Source organism: Carcharhinus amblyrhynchos, chromosome 19, assembly GCF_965287045.1.
Source record: "Carcharhinus amblyrhynchos chromosome 19, sCarAmb.v2.hapA, whole genome shotgun sequence".
In the NCBI taxonomy this organism is placed as follows: Eukaryota; Metazoa; Chordata; class Chondrichthyes; order Carcharhiniformes; family Carcharhinidae; genus Carcharhinus; species Carcharhinus amblyrhynchos.
This window is the reverse complement of record NC_137342.1, coordinates 48,338,636-48,353,926: the sequence shown is the minus strand read 5'-3', so window position 1 is coordinate 48,353,926 and position 15,291 is coordinate 48,338,636. Positions and strand designations below refer to the sequence as shown.

The 15,291-nt window shown below is 42.0% G+C and overlaps 1 protein-coding gene across 10 annotated transcripts in view; it reads left to right on the top strand.

Moving 5' to 3' along the window:
- upf2 (UPF2 regulator of nonsense mediated mRNA decay) overlaps positions 1-15,291 on the top strand; it is a 166,580-nt gene that overhangs the window by 107,383 nt on the left and 43,906 nt on the right. For all 10 annotated transcript variants that reach the window (XM_080207740.1, XM_080207742.1, XM_080207738.1 and 7 more), the window contains one exon: positions 7,661-7,802. In XM_080207740.1, coding sequence (XP_080063866.1) covers positions 7,661-7,802 — 142 coding nt within the window. The remainder of the gene's footprint in view (positions 1-7,660; positions 7,803-15,291) is intronic.

The window sequence follows — 15,291 nt, the reverse complement described above, 5'->3', positions numbered from 1 at the left end:
GGGCTAGCCTGAAACTTTGTCTGGCGGGAAGTGGTGGCGGATGCCTCCATCAGCTGCCTCCATTTAACAGCAGGCTGTTGAGCATTAAGTGACGGCAGGGCAGGCAACATCAGTGGGGATGCTTTCGCCACCAGCTCCTTGGGTGGCTGGAAGGGAAACTCTGCTGTCCTAAAAATGTGGCGAATGTACAACGTGGGAAAATGTGAAGTTGTTCCATTTTGGCAGGAAAAAGGAGCATATTTAAATGTTGAGAGATTGCACAACTCTGAGCTGCAGACTGATCTGTGTCCTTGTGCATGAATCAAAAAGGGTTAGTATGCAGGAACAGCAAGTAATTAGGAAAGCTAACAATATTATTGTTTAATTGAATACAAAAGTAGGGAGGTTATCGTTCATGTATATCAGGCATTGGTTGACCACATCTGGAGTAAAGTGTACAATATTGGTCTTATTTAAAGAAGGATGTAAGTGCATTGGAAGCAATTCAGAGAAGATTTACCAGATTTAGTACTTTAATGGGCAAATTATTTGTAAGGAAAGATTAGAGTTAGCTTACATCTGCTGGAGTTTAGAAGAATAAGAGGTGATTTGTTTGAAACAAATAGAATCATGAAGGATTGTGACTCTGGATATGAAGAGGATGCTTCCTCTGTGGGTGAATCTAACTTGGGGTCACGGTTTAAAAACAAAAGGTCACCCATTTAGATCAGAGGCGAGAATTTTTTTATCTTTAAGAGTTGAGAGTGTTTTGAATTTTTTTTTCTCAAAAGGTGGTGAAAGCTCTGAAAACTTTTATGGCAAAGGTAGATGGATTCTTGATAAGCAAGGAATGAAAGGTTATTGGAGGTGGGTGGGAATGTAGAGTAGTGGTTACAATCACATCAGCCATGATCTTATTAAATTATAGAGGCTCAAGAGGCCAACTTCAGCTCTTAATTCGTACGCTCGTACTCATTGCTGTTTGTGGGACAGTGCTGCATGGAAACTGCCCTTTCTCCCCCACTGCAACAGTGACCATACCCCAATTGCTTCTCATTAACTGCAGAGTGCTTCAGAACATCCTGAGATTTTGAAATGTGCTACAGATGTGTCTTTATTTTATAAAGTCTCAATTCACCATGAAATAATGGCCTACATCTCTTAATTAGATGCTCTGATTTTTACTGGCATAGCTGCCCGAGGCTCATAAGATTGTGCCTGAGGCCAACAGGGGATGCCATTTTGTGAGCCCCATGATTTTGGGGTGGACGTGTTGGTAAAATTAGGACCATAATGTTAAAGCCCCCTGTCCTGCATCCATCTGGACAGTGTAAAAGCACCGAATTCTAAATCCACACAGCATGGGAAAATAGCCCCAATTACCTAGCAAGTCAGCTCCGACGAGTTAAGTTCAGAAAGTGATGGTACTTTTATCTGAGGGCATCCAGATACCTCCCACTGGATTTAGTTACTCAGAGCAGTACTTGTGTTATGTGATAGTCTGCTCACTTTAGTTAACAGGTGTAGTGTTAGTTGCTGATTTGCCCTTGATTTCATTGCTGGTTGCTTTTATTTTCTGCACCTTAAATTAGCCTAGGAAAACAAATTAACAGATCTAGTGTGAGATATTCATCATACTAACATACAAAATAAGCCACTGAGCTCCTCGAGCCTGTTCTGCTATTTCAATAAGATCATGGCTGATCTGATTGTAATCTCAGTCCCACGTTCCTGCCTATTCCCAATAGCCTTTCATCCCCCTGTTAATCAAGAATCTATTGAGCTCTACCTTAAAAATATTCAAAAACTCTACCTCCATTGCCTTAGAGGAAGAGTGTTCCAAAAACTTCGGAGAGAAAAAAGTTCTCCTGATCTCTGTCTAAATGAGCGACCCATTTTTAAACAGTGATCCCATAATTCTATATTCCCCCAGAAGAGAAAACATCTTCTCCACATCCACTCTCAAACACCCCTTTTGGCAACAATCCCTAACACATTTAATTTATAAAATTACCATAATAGTACAACAAGGCGAACCCACTGTCGCCATAGGGAAGGTACGTTGTGTGGCTTCCCAATCTCTCCCACTCTGTAATTCAAGAAACTTTAAAACACAGCCCTGCTTTATTACAAACACTTCTCTGGGTGGGCTGGTAAACTGTCTCACTTTGCCTCTTTAAAGCTCTGTTGCCAGCACAAATTAGTACTCCATTTACATGGCTGTTCCCCACACAACTTTAGGAGAGATGTGAGAGTTTTCTTTTTCCCTATTTAATCTTGATTCCATTGTCCTTATCCTTCTTTCAACACATCTTTCGAGAATATGAAAATGCCTTTTGTTCTCCCTATTGCCCCACTTTTGGGTAAAATAAACTTTAACGTTTGTGTCCTACTTATTTATCATCTTTTCCAATTTGTAAACCCTCGCATGCAGACATGCAAGCGCGCACACATTTGCTTTACGGAAAAACACTAAAAAATATTTAAAATAATACTGGGGGGGTGATGCTCCCGCAAAAAAATTCTAAGTGCCAAATTCGCTTAAAAACTGGAGGAACTCCTGCTGGATTTTTTTAGCAGAATTTTCAAAATGAATCTCCCACACTTTATGGACTGCAGAGTGCCCTAGTGAGGTTCACGTTGACAGTCCAGGGATGGGGCCTATTTCTGCTGGAGAAGCTGGCAGCATAGCACTAAGCAGACAACTGTACATGCACCGATCTGTCATAGTGGAGATTGGTGCATGCACAGTAGCCCCGCACTGCTGGTCTTTCAATCACTGGCCAGCCCTGCATTACTGACCATGCGACGCCCCATCCCACCTTGATTGCTGACCTGGAGGTCCCTGGGCCAGCTCCGGGGAGGCATCCCGGAGGCAATGTTCCTGATCAGTGGCGGCATAATTTTTCAAATTGGAGAATCCCCATTTGTGGGGAGCTGTTGTGAACTGCGTTGGAGTGAACTTCAGGCACGCGCTGGCAGGGGGGGTGTACACTGATAGGATTCAAATCAACATTTCAATGTTTAAATCCGTTCCATGTCGATTTCCGCTGCAAAGCCAACCACTCCAGAAAACCTGGAGTCGGAGACGCACGGAGGCTTTGACCTCTAGTGGGGAGCCCGCTAAACGGCCCCCACTGATGTCTCCCAGCCTCTTGTGCTGCTAGAGTGGCGCAGCAGGCTGGGAGAATCGCCCCCAACATCTTTCTTCATAATATAAGTTCCTTCATTCATTCTGACTCTATTACCTTTATGATTGATGTCCTACAATGGTTAGATATTCCACTGGTCATCTAAGATTCTTAGTTTTCCATGTAGGTGATACAAAATCTAATTTTGAAAGAGTTTGTCATTTGGGAACAAAATGCTTGTGTAATTCAGATTCTCTAATCTCAGCTATCAAAACAGTTGTTTGTGACAGTTTACTTTGCAAGCTGGCTAGTTACATAATGAGCTGAAACATGTAGGAGGCGTTGTATTTACAGCAGGTTAAAAATTGATCCGTAATTACATTTGACAAAAGTAAAGTCCGACTATTTAAGTAGACCTGATTTATGAGGATTACGTTTCAGTGTCTGTTCCTGATCAGTGGCAACATAATTTGTCTAATTGGAGAATCACTCTGGGCTGCAACATTTGTGCATGTTGATGTTAAGAGTTAAGAATAGCACTAGTCAGAAAAATCTGTAAATTCAGGAATGATTCTTAAAGACTTTTGCTCTTAGATTTAAATGTTTTAAAAACAGCTAGCAGACTGTTCATCTGAAACCAAAGTGGTGTTTTGAAGCCTGTTGCAGTTTGAACTATAACAAAAATACACATTTTGGGTTTGTGGCATTGGAGTAATGAAGCTGCACTTTGTTCTGAAGGAGTTTTCAGTGTTTTCCCAAAGGGTGGGTTCTTGCTGGCAGTAATGAGGAAATTCTTGTCAAAATGTAGATTCTTCTGGTTTGACAGATTCCAAAGCATTGAACAACATAGACTGTGTGTTAAGTTATGCTTTAACTAGACAAACAGAAGGGTGTTTTGTCGATCAGGGAGAAAGCCCCACGAAGGTCCTTCTTTTTCCAGTATACTGCAGGAAAATGTGGCTTAGGATTGCTCCCCTAATTTTACCCTAGTAGAAATGGCCGTATAAAACAACATCTGACATATTGAAATAGACATTAACTTGCAACTTTGAGTGCCAACGTCTCCGTTAAATGGAACTTTCCATGACCTATGAAGTACATAGGCAGAAGATGCATGTGACCAGCATTACTTGCAAATTCCTCTCCAAACCACTAGTCATCCTGACTAGAAATTATATCACTGTTCCTTCACTGTCACTGGGTCAAAATCTTGGAACTCCCTTCCCCACAATTCAATAAATGTATGTGCACCATATGGACTGCAGTAATTCAGGAAGGCTGCTCACCATCACTACCTCGAGGATAACTGGTGATGGGCAATACGGCCTTGCCCCCGCCCCCCCCCGGGCAACTGTCTTGCTACATATTTCTTCATCTTCAAAAGCCTTGTAAAAACTGAACTCAGTGAATTCTTGAACTTCTGTTTTGGCCTGTGGACTAACTGTGAAACTTTGGAATATTTTGATACATTAAAAAAATTTATATAAATGCACATTGTTTCTTCAGGATAATAAGTTTTGCAAGTGGTAATCAAGTTCTTGCAAAGTCATTGTGGCTGTTAAGGAAATGTCAGCTATGTTTGTTATGAAATATACAAACAACATACCAAAGAACAGGTTAAAAGTTAATGAATAGAGAATTATTCCAGTATTGATGAAAGGTTAAAGTGTCTCACTTCAAGTGTAGCTACTTGTCTGTATCAGGTCACGTGTTGCAATTGCTGGGGTTTGCATTAAGTAGCTGGGGATGCTGCTAAAGGCACAACTAAGTAAATAGGTAGGAACTTTTTTTCACTACCATATAAGTTTTGGATTAAAAAATGGTCCAGGAACCAAGAGGGGAAAGTGAGGGCCACTAGGTTTCATCAACCCTCTGTTGTTTATGATTGCCTGAATCATTTTTCAAAAGATTTGTCTTAGTGCCTTTATACCACAAGGGCAGTAAGCAAACTGTTTTTTTATGCCATTTAGGGTCGCTAATGATGAGTGTGTAAAACATTCCCTTTTGAATTATCATTCAGTTTTCCCTCTCTCTTCATCTTGGTCAGTGTTATTTTGGACTTTTGTAATCATTTTAATTTTTCAGATGTCTTTTCACTATATAAATTTATGACAATAACTCTGAGACAATGCTGCTGTCATGATGTTACAACAGCAGTTGTGCTCCTATCACGAATACATACCTTACTTAAATCCAGTCTATCTGAATGAAATCAGTCAGGGCACTTCTGTGTTGACCTTGTTCATCTTATCCCTAGGACAACAGAGGAAGAAAACAGTTGGCTGTGGTGCCACTTGGCTTGTGTGTGTGTGTGTGTGTACGCGCGTCAGGGTGTGACTTGGATGATGCCCCTTTGCATAAAGTTCTACGACAGTCACTTTACGGTTCAGTAGTTACACATTACCGGAGGGCATCCAAAACCATGGAATTGTGTCATGGTCATGATGTGGATGTGCCGGCGTTGGACTGGAGTAAACACAGTAAAAAGTCTAACCTGGTGTTGTCAGACTTTTTATTGTGTCATGGTGACAGAAAAGCGGGGGAGAACTGCTTAGGGCACAGAAGAAAAAGAACGGTAGAAGTTGCTTCATTTACCTGTTCAACTCTTTGTTCATAAATCAATTAAAGCTATAAAAAGAAATAAGGTAATCATAAAACAAATCTGCCTTTTCAAATCAGACATGGTAAACATTAATGCCTAACCTGTTAATTCTTAATCTAATTTGTCACACATCAAAAGGAGTTATCTGAGGAATGTGAATAAAACTGATTCTAGTTAGCAGGGTGGGGGAAAGCGTACAGATTGCTTTCTCAGCCCTGAAATTCTGGTTCTCTGAATAGTCACTCATTGTATACTTTACCAGCTCTTACATGGACATTGCAAGATGTTTGTAATTGTGTATGTTTGTAATGTATTTTGTTCAAAAAGCTCTCCCCGTGAGTCTGTCAGTGCTTCTGCCTTTTATTTCTGGTGTCAGTATTTGACAGGTTTCCTCTCTGTCTTTCTCTCATTTTACAGACAAGCAGGGTGACCTGCCACCCACAGAACAGTGAATGGGGTCTGTTAAAAGAATATGAATCAAAGCTATCATGTATATTTCAAAGCTCCCCCATGATATTTTAGCTCAATGAGTTATATACAATATGTCAATGTTTCTAAATGCAGTGACAGATAAGTTAACTGCAGTATTTTAATTCAGACTTTGGCCAGAATTTTATGTTGCTTGGGTGGCCACATGCCAACCTGGGGGCATGTGAAATCTTGCAAAAGGTCATCAGCGCAGATCCTGATACTGTCACCACCCGAGTGATGTTTCAATAGGTGGGCGTGAGAGAGTTGAAAACGTGCCTGCCAACAATCAAAACAGGAAATTTAGCCCATTATGAGACCAATGGGAAGCAGTTTTACATGTGCTGATGGCTTTTAAGGTTGGCGGGCAAGCTGATTCTCCATGTGCCTTGACGCTTTAGCTTCAACCACGATACAAGATGGGATATGTCTTGGCTGAGATAAGATGTAAGAAGGTGCCTGGGGACTGAGGTTTGTGTTTGTGTGCTGCCTGGACACCCAGTAGTTATTCTGCAGTTGTTGTGATGGATCAGCACTCCATAGGACTGCTCAGCAGCGGCTGTCCTGTTGAGGGAGCACAATAGAAGTGCTGGCCGCCATGTTCCCTTTTCTTGGTGCCCACCCTCCCCAGCGCTCAGTCTCTGAATGTATTTCACGCTAAATGGCCATTACTTGGTCAGCCAGCATGAAACTTTGCTCAGCCAGGGATACATTCCACTTCTACATCTGGGCCCACCCAGCGCCTGTTCCGACAGACAAAAAAATTCAGGCCTTTGGAAGGAATGCCATTCTAGGCTGACAGATGCACTTTCCTTACTGCTATAAATAGAAGAAAACCTGGGAGTTTAGCTTTTTAATTGAAAGATGGTCTTTGGAGAAGTTTATTTTTTCTGTTTGAGCAGAATTTTGTTATTGTGGAGGCTTACGGGGAACCTTGAAGTAGCTCCATGAGAAACATGGGCCGTGACTGAAGAGCACCGTGACAGTTCCACCCCCCCACCCCCACAAAAGGACTGTGTTACTATTGAAAAAAGAATAATTTGCAATACAAATGGGGTCACTGTTCAATGGCACCTTCAGTTGGAAAACAAAATCACTCCGGCTTCAGTAATCGAGCTCTAGTATGCAACATTTTTAAAGCTTGATGAAATACTAGTGTAACATTTATTTTTACCAGCTAGCTCTTTGGCTTCACTGAAATTGTCAAATCCAGGCTAAAGCCTGATACAGACTGGTTGAATTTAATGTTTAAACCCTGACTGAGAGGGAAGATTAACTAAAATTGGTTCATGTCGGTTTTTAACCGAGATTGGATTATTTCTGTAGCACAGGACTCGGGGTTAAAAGACTACCAGCCATCTCACTTCACAGTTCAGGAACAAAGGCTTTATTTTTGCAAAAAATAAATGCTGCAGCTTGACTATCTTATTGACTGTTGGTGCAAAATTCATTTCTTTCGATTTATATTCTTTTTATCCAGTTTAAAATATTGAACGTGCCAATGAACTCGCAGCTTGCTGCAAATCACTGGAATCAGCAACAGGCAGAACAGGAAGAAAGAATGCGCATGAAGAAATTGACACTTGATATTAATGAACGACAGGAACAGGAAGACTACCAGGGTAAGAAAAAACTTGCAATAATTGTGGGATGTTATAATTAAACTAGAGTAGTAACTTGAGCAATTTTTCTGTAAAAAGGAGAATGTGCACACTCTACACAGACAGCGACCCAAGCCAGGAATCGAACCCGGGGGTCCTTAGCACTGAGGCAGCAGTGCTAACCACTGTGCCACCCCATCTTGTCTGCATGAGTTTCCTCCCACAGTCCAAAGATGTGCGGGTTAGGTGGATTGGCCATATTAAATTGCCCTTTAGTGTCAGGAGGACTAGCTAGGGTAAATGCATGGGATTAAGGGCTTGTGGGGATAGGGCCTAGATTGGATAGTGGTTGCTGCAGACTAGATGGGCCAAATGGCTGCCTCCGGCACTGCAGGATTCTATGGTTCTAGGAATTAAATTTGTCTTGTTTAGATCCCTATAAATTTGTTGGTGCATCTGTTCTGCATTCCCTGTACTGACTGTTGACCTGAGATCTGGACCTGTACTAATCCATTTCCAATCTATGTAGAAGAATTCTAGTAGTTTCACAAGGGTCATGTGAAGGACCCTGATGCCTTCTTGGCTTCATGTGTTTGAGTTAATATAACCCAACCAGTGGGAAACTGGCAGTCAGATTGGCCAGCTGTTTGCATGCTGTCCCATATTGCTTTGCATTAAACTCCCACAAGACTGCTTAGATGGTGATTGTCTAGGAATTAGGAATATGCGAGAGGTTACTGTATTCTAGCCTTGTAATACTTGGCTAACCGTTCAGCTTTGAATTCCAACTCTAGCCGAGGCGCAGTGACCTTTCAAAGAAAAAAACTTGGCTTTGCTGAGAGAATGCTATGCTTCACTGCAAGACAATGGTGACGTCCAATCATTAATAACTTTACAGGTCTCAAATGTGAGCCTCGACTGTGTCAGAACTGCAGCTTGGAGACTGTCAGCATAGGCAGGCAACGCTGCTAAGAATCTGGAGGACGACTAATTCAAAATATTTTCTCTAAGTTAAAAGATTTTGACATGTGCCTTGTATAGTCGCACAGGCTTGGAATGTAGATTTTTATCAAACTGCGCTGTTTCCAGCAGTCAGGCAGCACTGGGTACACATTTGAACTGGATTGAAGTCATGCTCCATTGTTTGAAATGGATGTGGAACGCACAGAAACACTTCCTGCAGCTGATGCCACTAGCAAGACCTTGCAAAATGGGAAACCTTACTCCATATCATAAATTAAATAGAAGCCAGTAAAGTCCCATTAAAATGAGAAGACTTTTGCACAAAATATTCTTTCCTTTGTCTTTTTTTCCTCAACTACATTGGAGCAGTTAGACTAATGCATTTAAAGTTGGAGTGCAAGATTTGTTGAAAGAACCAGCATATTTCCGATTCTCTAAATAACTTTTGTTAAAATTTTGAATTTGAGTTCCTCTTTTTGTTTTGATGGTGTTGTGTTTGCCATATGGTTAATATGATCAATTTCTATTCTTAATAGCTCATTAGAATGTGGCAACGTGGCATTTAATGTAATGTAATTCTTCTTCATAATCTGAAAATAGATGTAATATTTGAAGCAGCAATGTTTTTGAAAAATGTTACAAAATATTAGCAGTGACATTCTTGTACAGGCATTTATCTATGGTATACGATGAACTGCATATATCCAAACTGGTGAGCTCAGATTATCTTTTTTTATTCATTCCTGGGATGTGAGCATTGATGCAAAGACTAACATTTATTGCTCAATCCTGATTGTCCTTGAGAACGTGATGGTTAGCCACCACCTTGAGCTGCTGCGGTCGGGTGGTGTAACTGTTGTTAGGGAGGGCATTCCAGGTTTTGAACCAGTGATTGTGAAGAAATGGATATATTACAATGTCAGGATGGTGTATGACTTGGAAGGGAATCTGCAATCAGTGGTGAATCCATGCATCTGCTACCCCTATCCTAGGTGAGAGAGATCAGAGGTTTGGAAGGTACTGTCAATGGTGCCTTGGTGAGTTGCTGCAGTGTGTCTTACAAACTGTATATATTGTGCGCTGGTGATGGAGGAAGTGAATATTTACGGTGGTGGATGGCATGCTGATTAAATAGGTTGCTTGGTCTTGGGTGGTGTTTTTTTTTTGTGTTCCACTTTCTTTAATAGACTTAGAGAATACGTTAAAGAAAGTCGTGCAGTATTGGTCTGAGGAATCAGATGATCTCCTATGGGACTGCTTCGTGTTAGTAGACTGGTCAAAATTTAAACATTTAGCAACCAATCTGAACAAGTACGTCACTGCAGTAACTAACTTCATGAGTAGAGGACTGTGTGCCAAAGAAGCAAATCCCTGTATTCCCCAACCAGAAACCATGAATGAAAAAGGATATCCACTTCTTCCTGAAGTCCAAGTCTGAGACGTTCAAGTCAGGCAACTCTGGCCTATACAATAAATCCAGATATGATCAGAGATCCATCAGAAATGCCAAAAGACAGTACCGGCTAAAGGCCCAGGTTAGCCACACGGACTCCCACTGAGTGTGGCAAGGTCTGTAAGACATAACAGGCTACAAGATGAAGGCATGTAAAATTGCCGGCACCAATGCACCCCTGCCCAGTGAACTCATTGCATTCTATGCCCGTTTTGAACACGAGGTCAACGAGAGCACTCCCTCCACCCTGGAAACCTTGAATGAATCTGTATCGGAGGTTAGAGTCACAGATGTCAGAGCAGCCTTCTTAAAAGTCAACCCACGGAAGGTGACTGGCCTAGATGAGGTACCCAGATAAATACTCAAGTACTGTGCAGACCAGCTGGCAGAGGTATTCACAGACTTCTTTAACCTCTCAATCAGAAGTCCCTTTGCATTTCAAAAAGATGACCACCATCCCAGTATCAAAGAAAAGTCAGGCAGAGTGCCTTAATGACATTGTCCAGTGGCTCTGATATCCATCATTATGAAATGCTTCAAAAGGCTAGCTGTAGCAGAAATCAACTTCATTCTCCCAGACTGTCTGGATCCACGACAGTTCGCCTATCATCACAACAAGTCTACAGCAGATGCCGTCTTCCTGGCCCTGCACTCAACACCCAGATAGCAAATACACCAATGTCAGCCTCCTATTTATTGACTACAGCTCAGCCTTCAACACCATTATTCCTATGAAACTCATCTCCAAACTCAGTGGTCGTAGGTTGGCTCCTCCCTGTGTGACTGGATCCTGAACATCCTAACCCACAGACCACAATCAGCAAGGATGGACAACAACGCGACCTTCACGATCATCCTCAACACCGGAATCCCATAAGGCTGTGTCCTCAGCCCCTTACTATACTCCTTATACATCTATGACTGTGCAGCCAAATTTCCCTCCAATTCGATTTTCTAGTTTGCTGATGATCTGGGTCAGATCTTGAACAATGATGAGACCGAGTACAGGAAAGCGAGAGAAAATCTGGTGAACTGATGCGAGGGCAGTAATCTCTCCCTCAATGTCAACAAAAGAAGAAAATAGTCATTGACTTCAGGAAATGTGGTGGAGGACATGCCCCTGTCTACATCAATGGGGATGAAGTGGAAATGGTCAAAAGCTTCATGTTTCCCGGGTGTCCAGATGTTGTCCTGGTCTCTCCATGCCAACGCTATCGTTAAGAAAGCCCACCTTTCTCAGGAGGATAAGGAAATTTGGTATGTCCTCTATGACTCTCTCCAACTTTTACAGATGCACCATAGAAAGCATTCTTTCTGGCTATATCACAGCTTCCTGGTCTGTCCAAGGCTACAAAATACTACAAAGGCTCATGAACGAAGCCCAGTCCATCACGCAAATGGAGCCTTCCATTCGCTGACTCTGTCTGTAATTCCCGCTGACTTGGAAAAGCAGCCAACATAGTCAAAGACCCCAGACACGCTCTCACCTCCTTTTGCCGGGAAAAAGCTACCAAAGTCCAAGGTCATGTACCAATTCAAGGACAGCTTGCTCCCTGCTGCCATCAGACTTTTAACAGACTACCTCGTATAAGTTGATCTTTCTCTACACCCTAGCTATGACTGTAACACTACATTCTACACCCTTTCCTTCTGTACATATGGTGTGCTTTGTCTAGCTCAAAAGAAACAATACTTTTCACTGTATACTAATATGTGAATAATAAATCAAAAGCCAAGTGGAAAGTATTTAATCACACTCCTGATTTGTGCCTTGTAGATGGTGGGTAGGCTTTGGGGAGTCAGGAGGTGAGTTACTCGCCACAGAATTTGAGGTTTCTGGCCAATGGTAACCCGCAGGATGTTGATAATGGGGTAATTCGGTGATGCCATTGAATGTTGAGGGGAAATAGTTAGATTCTCTCTTGTTGAGATGGTGATTGCCATTTATTGACCCATGTTTGAATGTTGTCCTGGTCTTTCTGCATGTGGGCATGGAGTTCTTTGGTATCTGACGTGTTGCGAATCATACTGAACGCTAATCATGAGTGAGCACCCTACGTTTGAGTTTGTGTTGGAGGAAAGGTCATAACGAAAAAGCTGAAGATAGTTGGGCTTAGGCCGCAACTCAAAGGAACTCCTGTAACAATGTCCTGAGGTGGACTTGGTTGGCTTCCAAGAACTCCAGCTCTCTCTTTTCCATCATTTCCATTATAGTGTGAAATGATTGGAATGCTAGATTGAATTTTTTAAAATTAAATTTAATAAGACAGATGTAGTGATTCTTGAAGTTAGTAATTTTGGCAGCGTTGCTGCCTTGTCCTCTCTCCTATCCCTCATACTGTTGAAACTTGCACGTGTGATAGACAATGAGGATTCAAATGGCTTCAGGTAAAAAAGGAATGACTGTGTTTATCTCTGCCCTCGCTTAAAGGTAAATGACAACAGAAAAATTTCTGCATTTGCATTATGAATATTTAACTTTCTATTCTGATTGGAGGTGAGTCATAAGCTCATGGATGAACTCATTCTGGTTTTGACTCCAATTTCATGCCTGTCTCCCATTATCTTTGACTGCCTTATGGATCAGAATTCTGTCTAACAAGCACTTATTTACCTGCTCTAAGTGGCCATTCTCATTATTCATGTTACTTGACATTACAAAGTGGAAATTACATCCCAGCCACAGACTTGCTAGTCACCCAATATCAATTGTATATTTTCCAGTTGGAACCATTGCTTGGCATGATAGTAAGCAGTGACCTCATCCACTAGGCCCATGGGGAACTTGAGGATTTTCTTTTTGTTTGTGGCTACCCTATACTCTTGACAAAGAAAAGGCCATTCTTCACTTCAATTAGCAATAGATTTAAGGTCCACCAGGGTCACTCAGCTCTTGACTGCATTGCAGCCTTGATCCAAACATAAGCCAAAGATTGAACCTCAGAGATGCGGTGAGAATGACTGCGCTTGACATCAGGGCAGTGTTTAACCAGGTAAGGTATCAAGGAACCCTAGCAAAATTGGGGTCAATAGGGATCAAGAGGGGAAACTTTCACCTATTTGGAGTCATACCTTGCACAAAGGAAGATGGTTATAGTTATTGGAAGTAAATTATCTCAGTTGCAGGACATTGCTGCCAGAGTTCCTTAGGGTACTGCCCTAGGCCCAACTGTCTTCAGCTGCTTCATCAATAACCTTCCTTCCATCATAAGGTCAGAAGTGGGGATGTTCACTAATGATTGCACAATGTTCAGCACCATTTACAACTCCTCAGATAGCACCGCAGTCCATCTTCGGATGTGGGAAGGCTTGGACAAGATCCAGTCTTGGGGCTGAGGAAATGGCAAGTAAAATTCATGCCACATAAATGCCAGCAATCATGTGTCCAAGAAAAGAGAATCTAACTAACATCCTGGCGATTATTATTGACCAGAAACAGATCTGGACTAGCTTTATAGATACTGTGACTAAAAGAACAGGTCAAAGGTTAGGAAAGGTAACGGCCTAGTAAGGAAGACAATGGTCGAGTGGTATTATCGCTAGACTATTAATCCAGAAATTCAGCTAATATTCTAGGGACCTAGGTTCGAATCTCACGATGTCAGATGGTGGAATTTGAATTCAATAAAAAGTATCTGGAATTAAGAATCTACTGATGATCGTGAAACCATTGTCGATTGTCGGAAAAACCCATCTGGTTCATTGATGCCCTTTAGGGGAGGAAATCTGCCGTACGTACTTCTCTGGCCTATGTGTGACTCCAGAGCCACAACAATGTGGTTGACCCTCAACTGCCCTCTGGCAACTAGGGATAGGTGTTATATACTGGCCAGACAGCAACACCCATGTCCCATGAATGAGTAAGACAAAATCCTGCAGATTGTAACTCACCTCTTGACTCCTCAAAGCCAGGAGTGTGATGGAATATTCTCTACTTGCCTGATTGAGTGCATCTCCAACAAAGCACAAGATGCTTGACACTATCCAGAACAAAGCAACCCACTTGATTGGTGCCCATCCACAAATATTCACTCCCCCACTAACATTCACTCCTTCACCACTGATGCACAGTAGCAGCAGTGTGTAGTGCCTACAAGATGCACTACAGGAACTCATCAAGCCTCCTTTTGCAGCACCTTCCAAACCCATGACCAATGCCAGTTAGAATGACGAGGGCAGCAGATGTATACGAACATCACCACCTGGAAGTTCCCCTCCAAGCCACCCACAGTCCTGACTTGGAAATACATTGCAGCTACTTTACTGCTGCTGCTTCCAAATTCTGGAATTCCCTCCCTTTTTAGTTCTGTGGGTGTCCTACATCACGTGAACTGCAGCAGTTCAAGAAGGCATCCACCAATCTTCCAAGCTCAAACAGGTTTGAAACAAGTCAATGTAGATGTGAAGTCTGCATCTGAAACCAACAAAGCTGTTGTCAAGTGAGTCGGTTTTGGCTGCATTGCTGCTGCTTCCTGTCTCTCCAGCAGACATTGTTATGGCTTACACATGAGCGATGATAATGAGTAATGACACCATCGCCCACTTGAGCATTCATTTGGCTTCAGGAGGTGAAAAAGGATAAACAATGTATGTGTCTCACAGCCCTAGCCTAAAGGCAAGTGACAACAGGGAAATTCTTATATTTACTTTATACATATTTACCTCCCCATACTGATTAGGGGTGAGTTTTTTAATTTGAGGTTGATCATCTCATTTGAAGTTGATCATATCAGAGTAACTAGGGAAAGAGCAGGGCCTCTTAAGGATCAACAAGGTCATCTGAGTGTGGGTCCACAAAAGATGGGTGGTATTTCTTACTTATATTCACTGTTGAGAAAAGCATGGATGTTAGGGAACTAGGGGAAAGAAATAGTGATGTCTTGAGGTGTGTATATTACAGAGAACGAGGTGCTGGAAGTCTTAAAGCATATCAAGGTAGATAAATCCCTGGGACCTGATGAAGTGTATCCCAGGACACTGGGAAGCTAGGGAGGAAATTCGGGGCCATCTAACAGATATTTGAATCATCTTAAAAAATCTAACAGGTTTAGTTGGTAGCACGAGCTTTTGGAGTGCTGCCCCTTCATCTGGTGA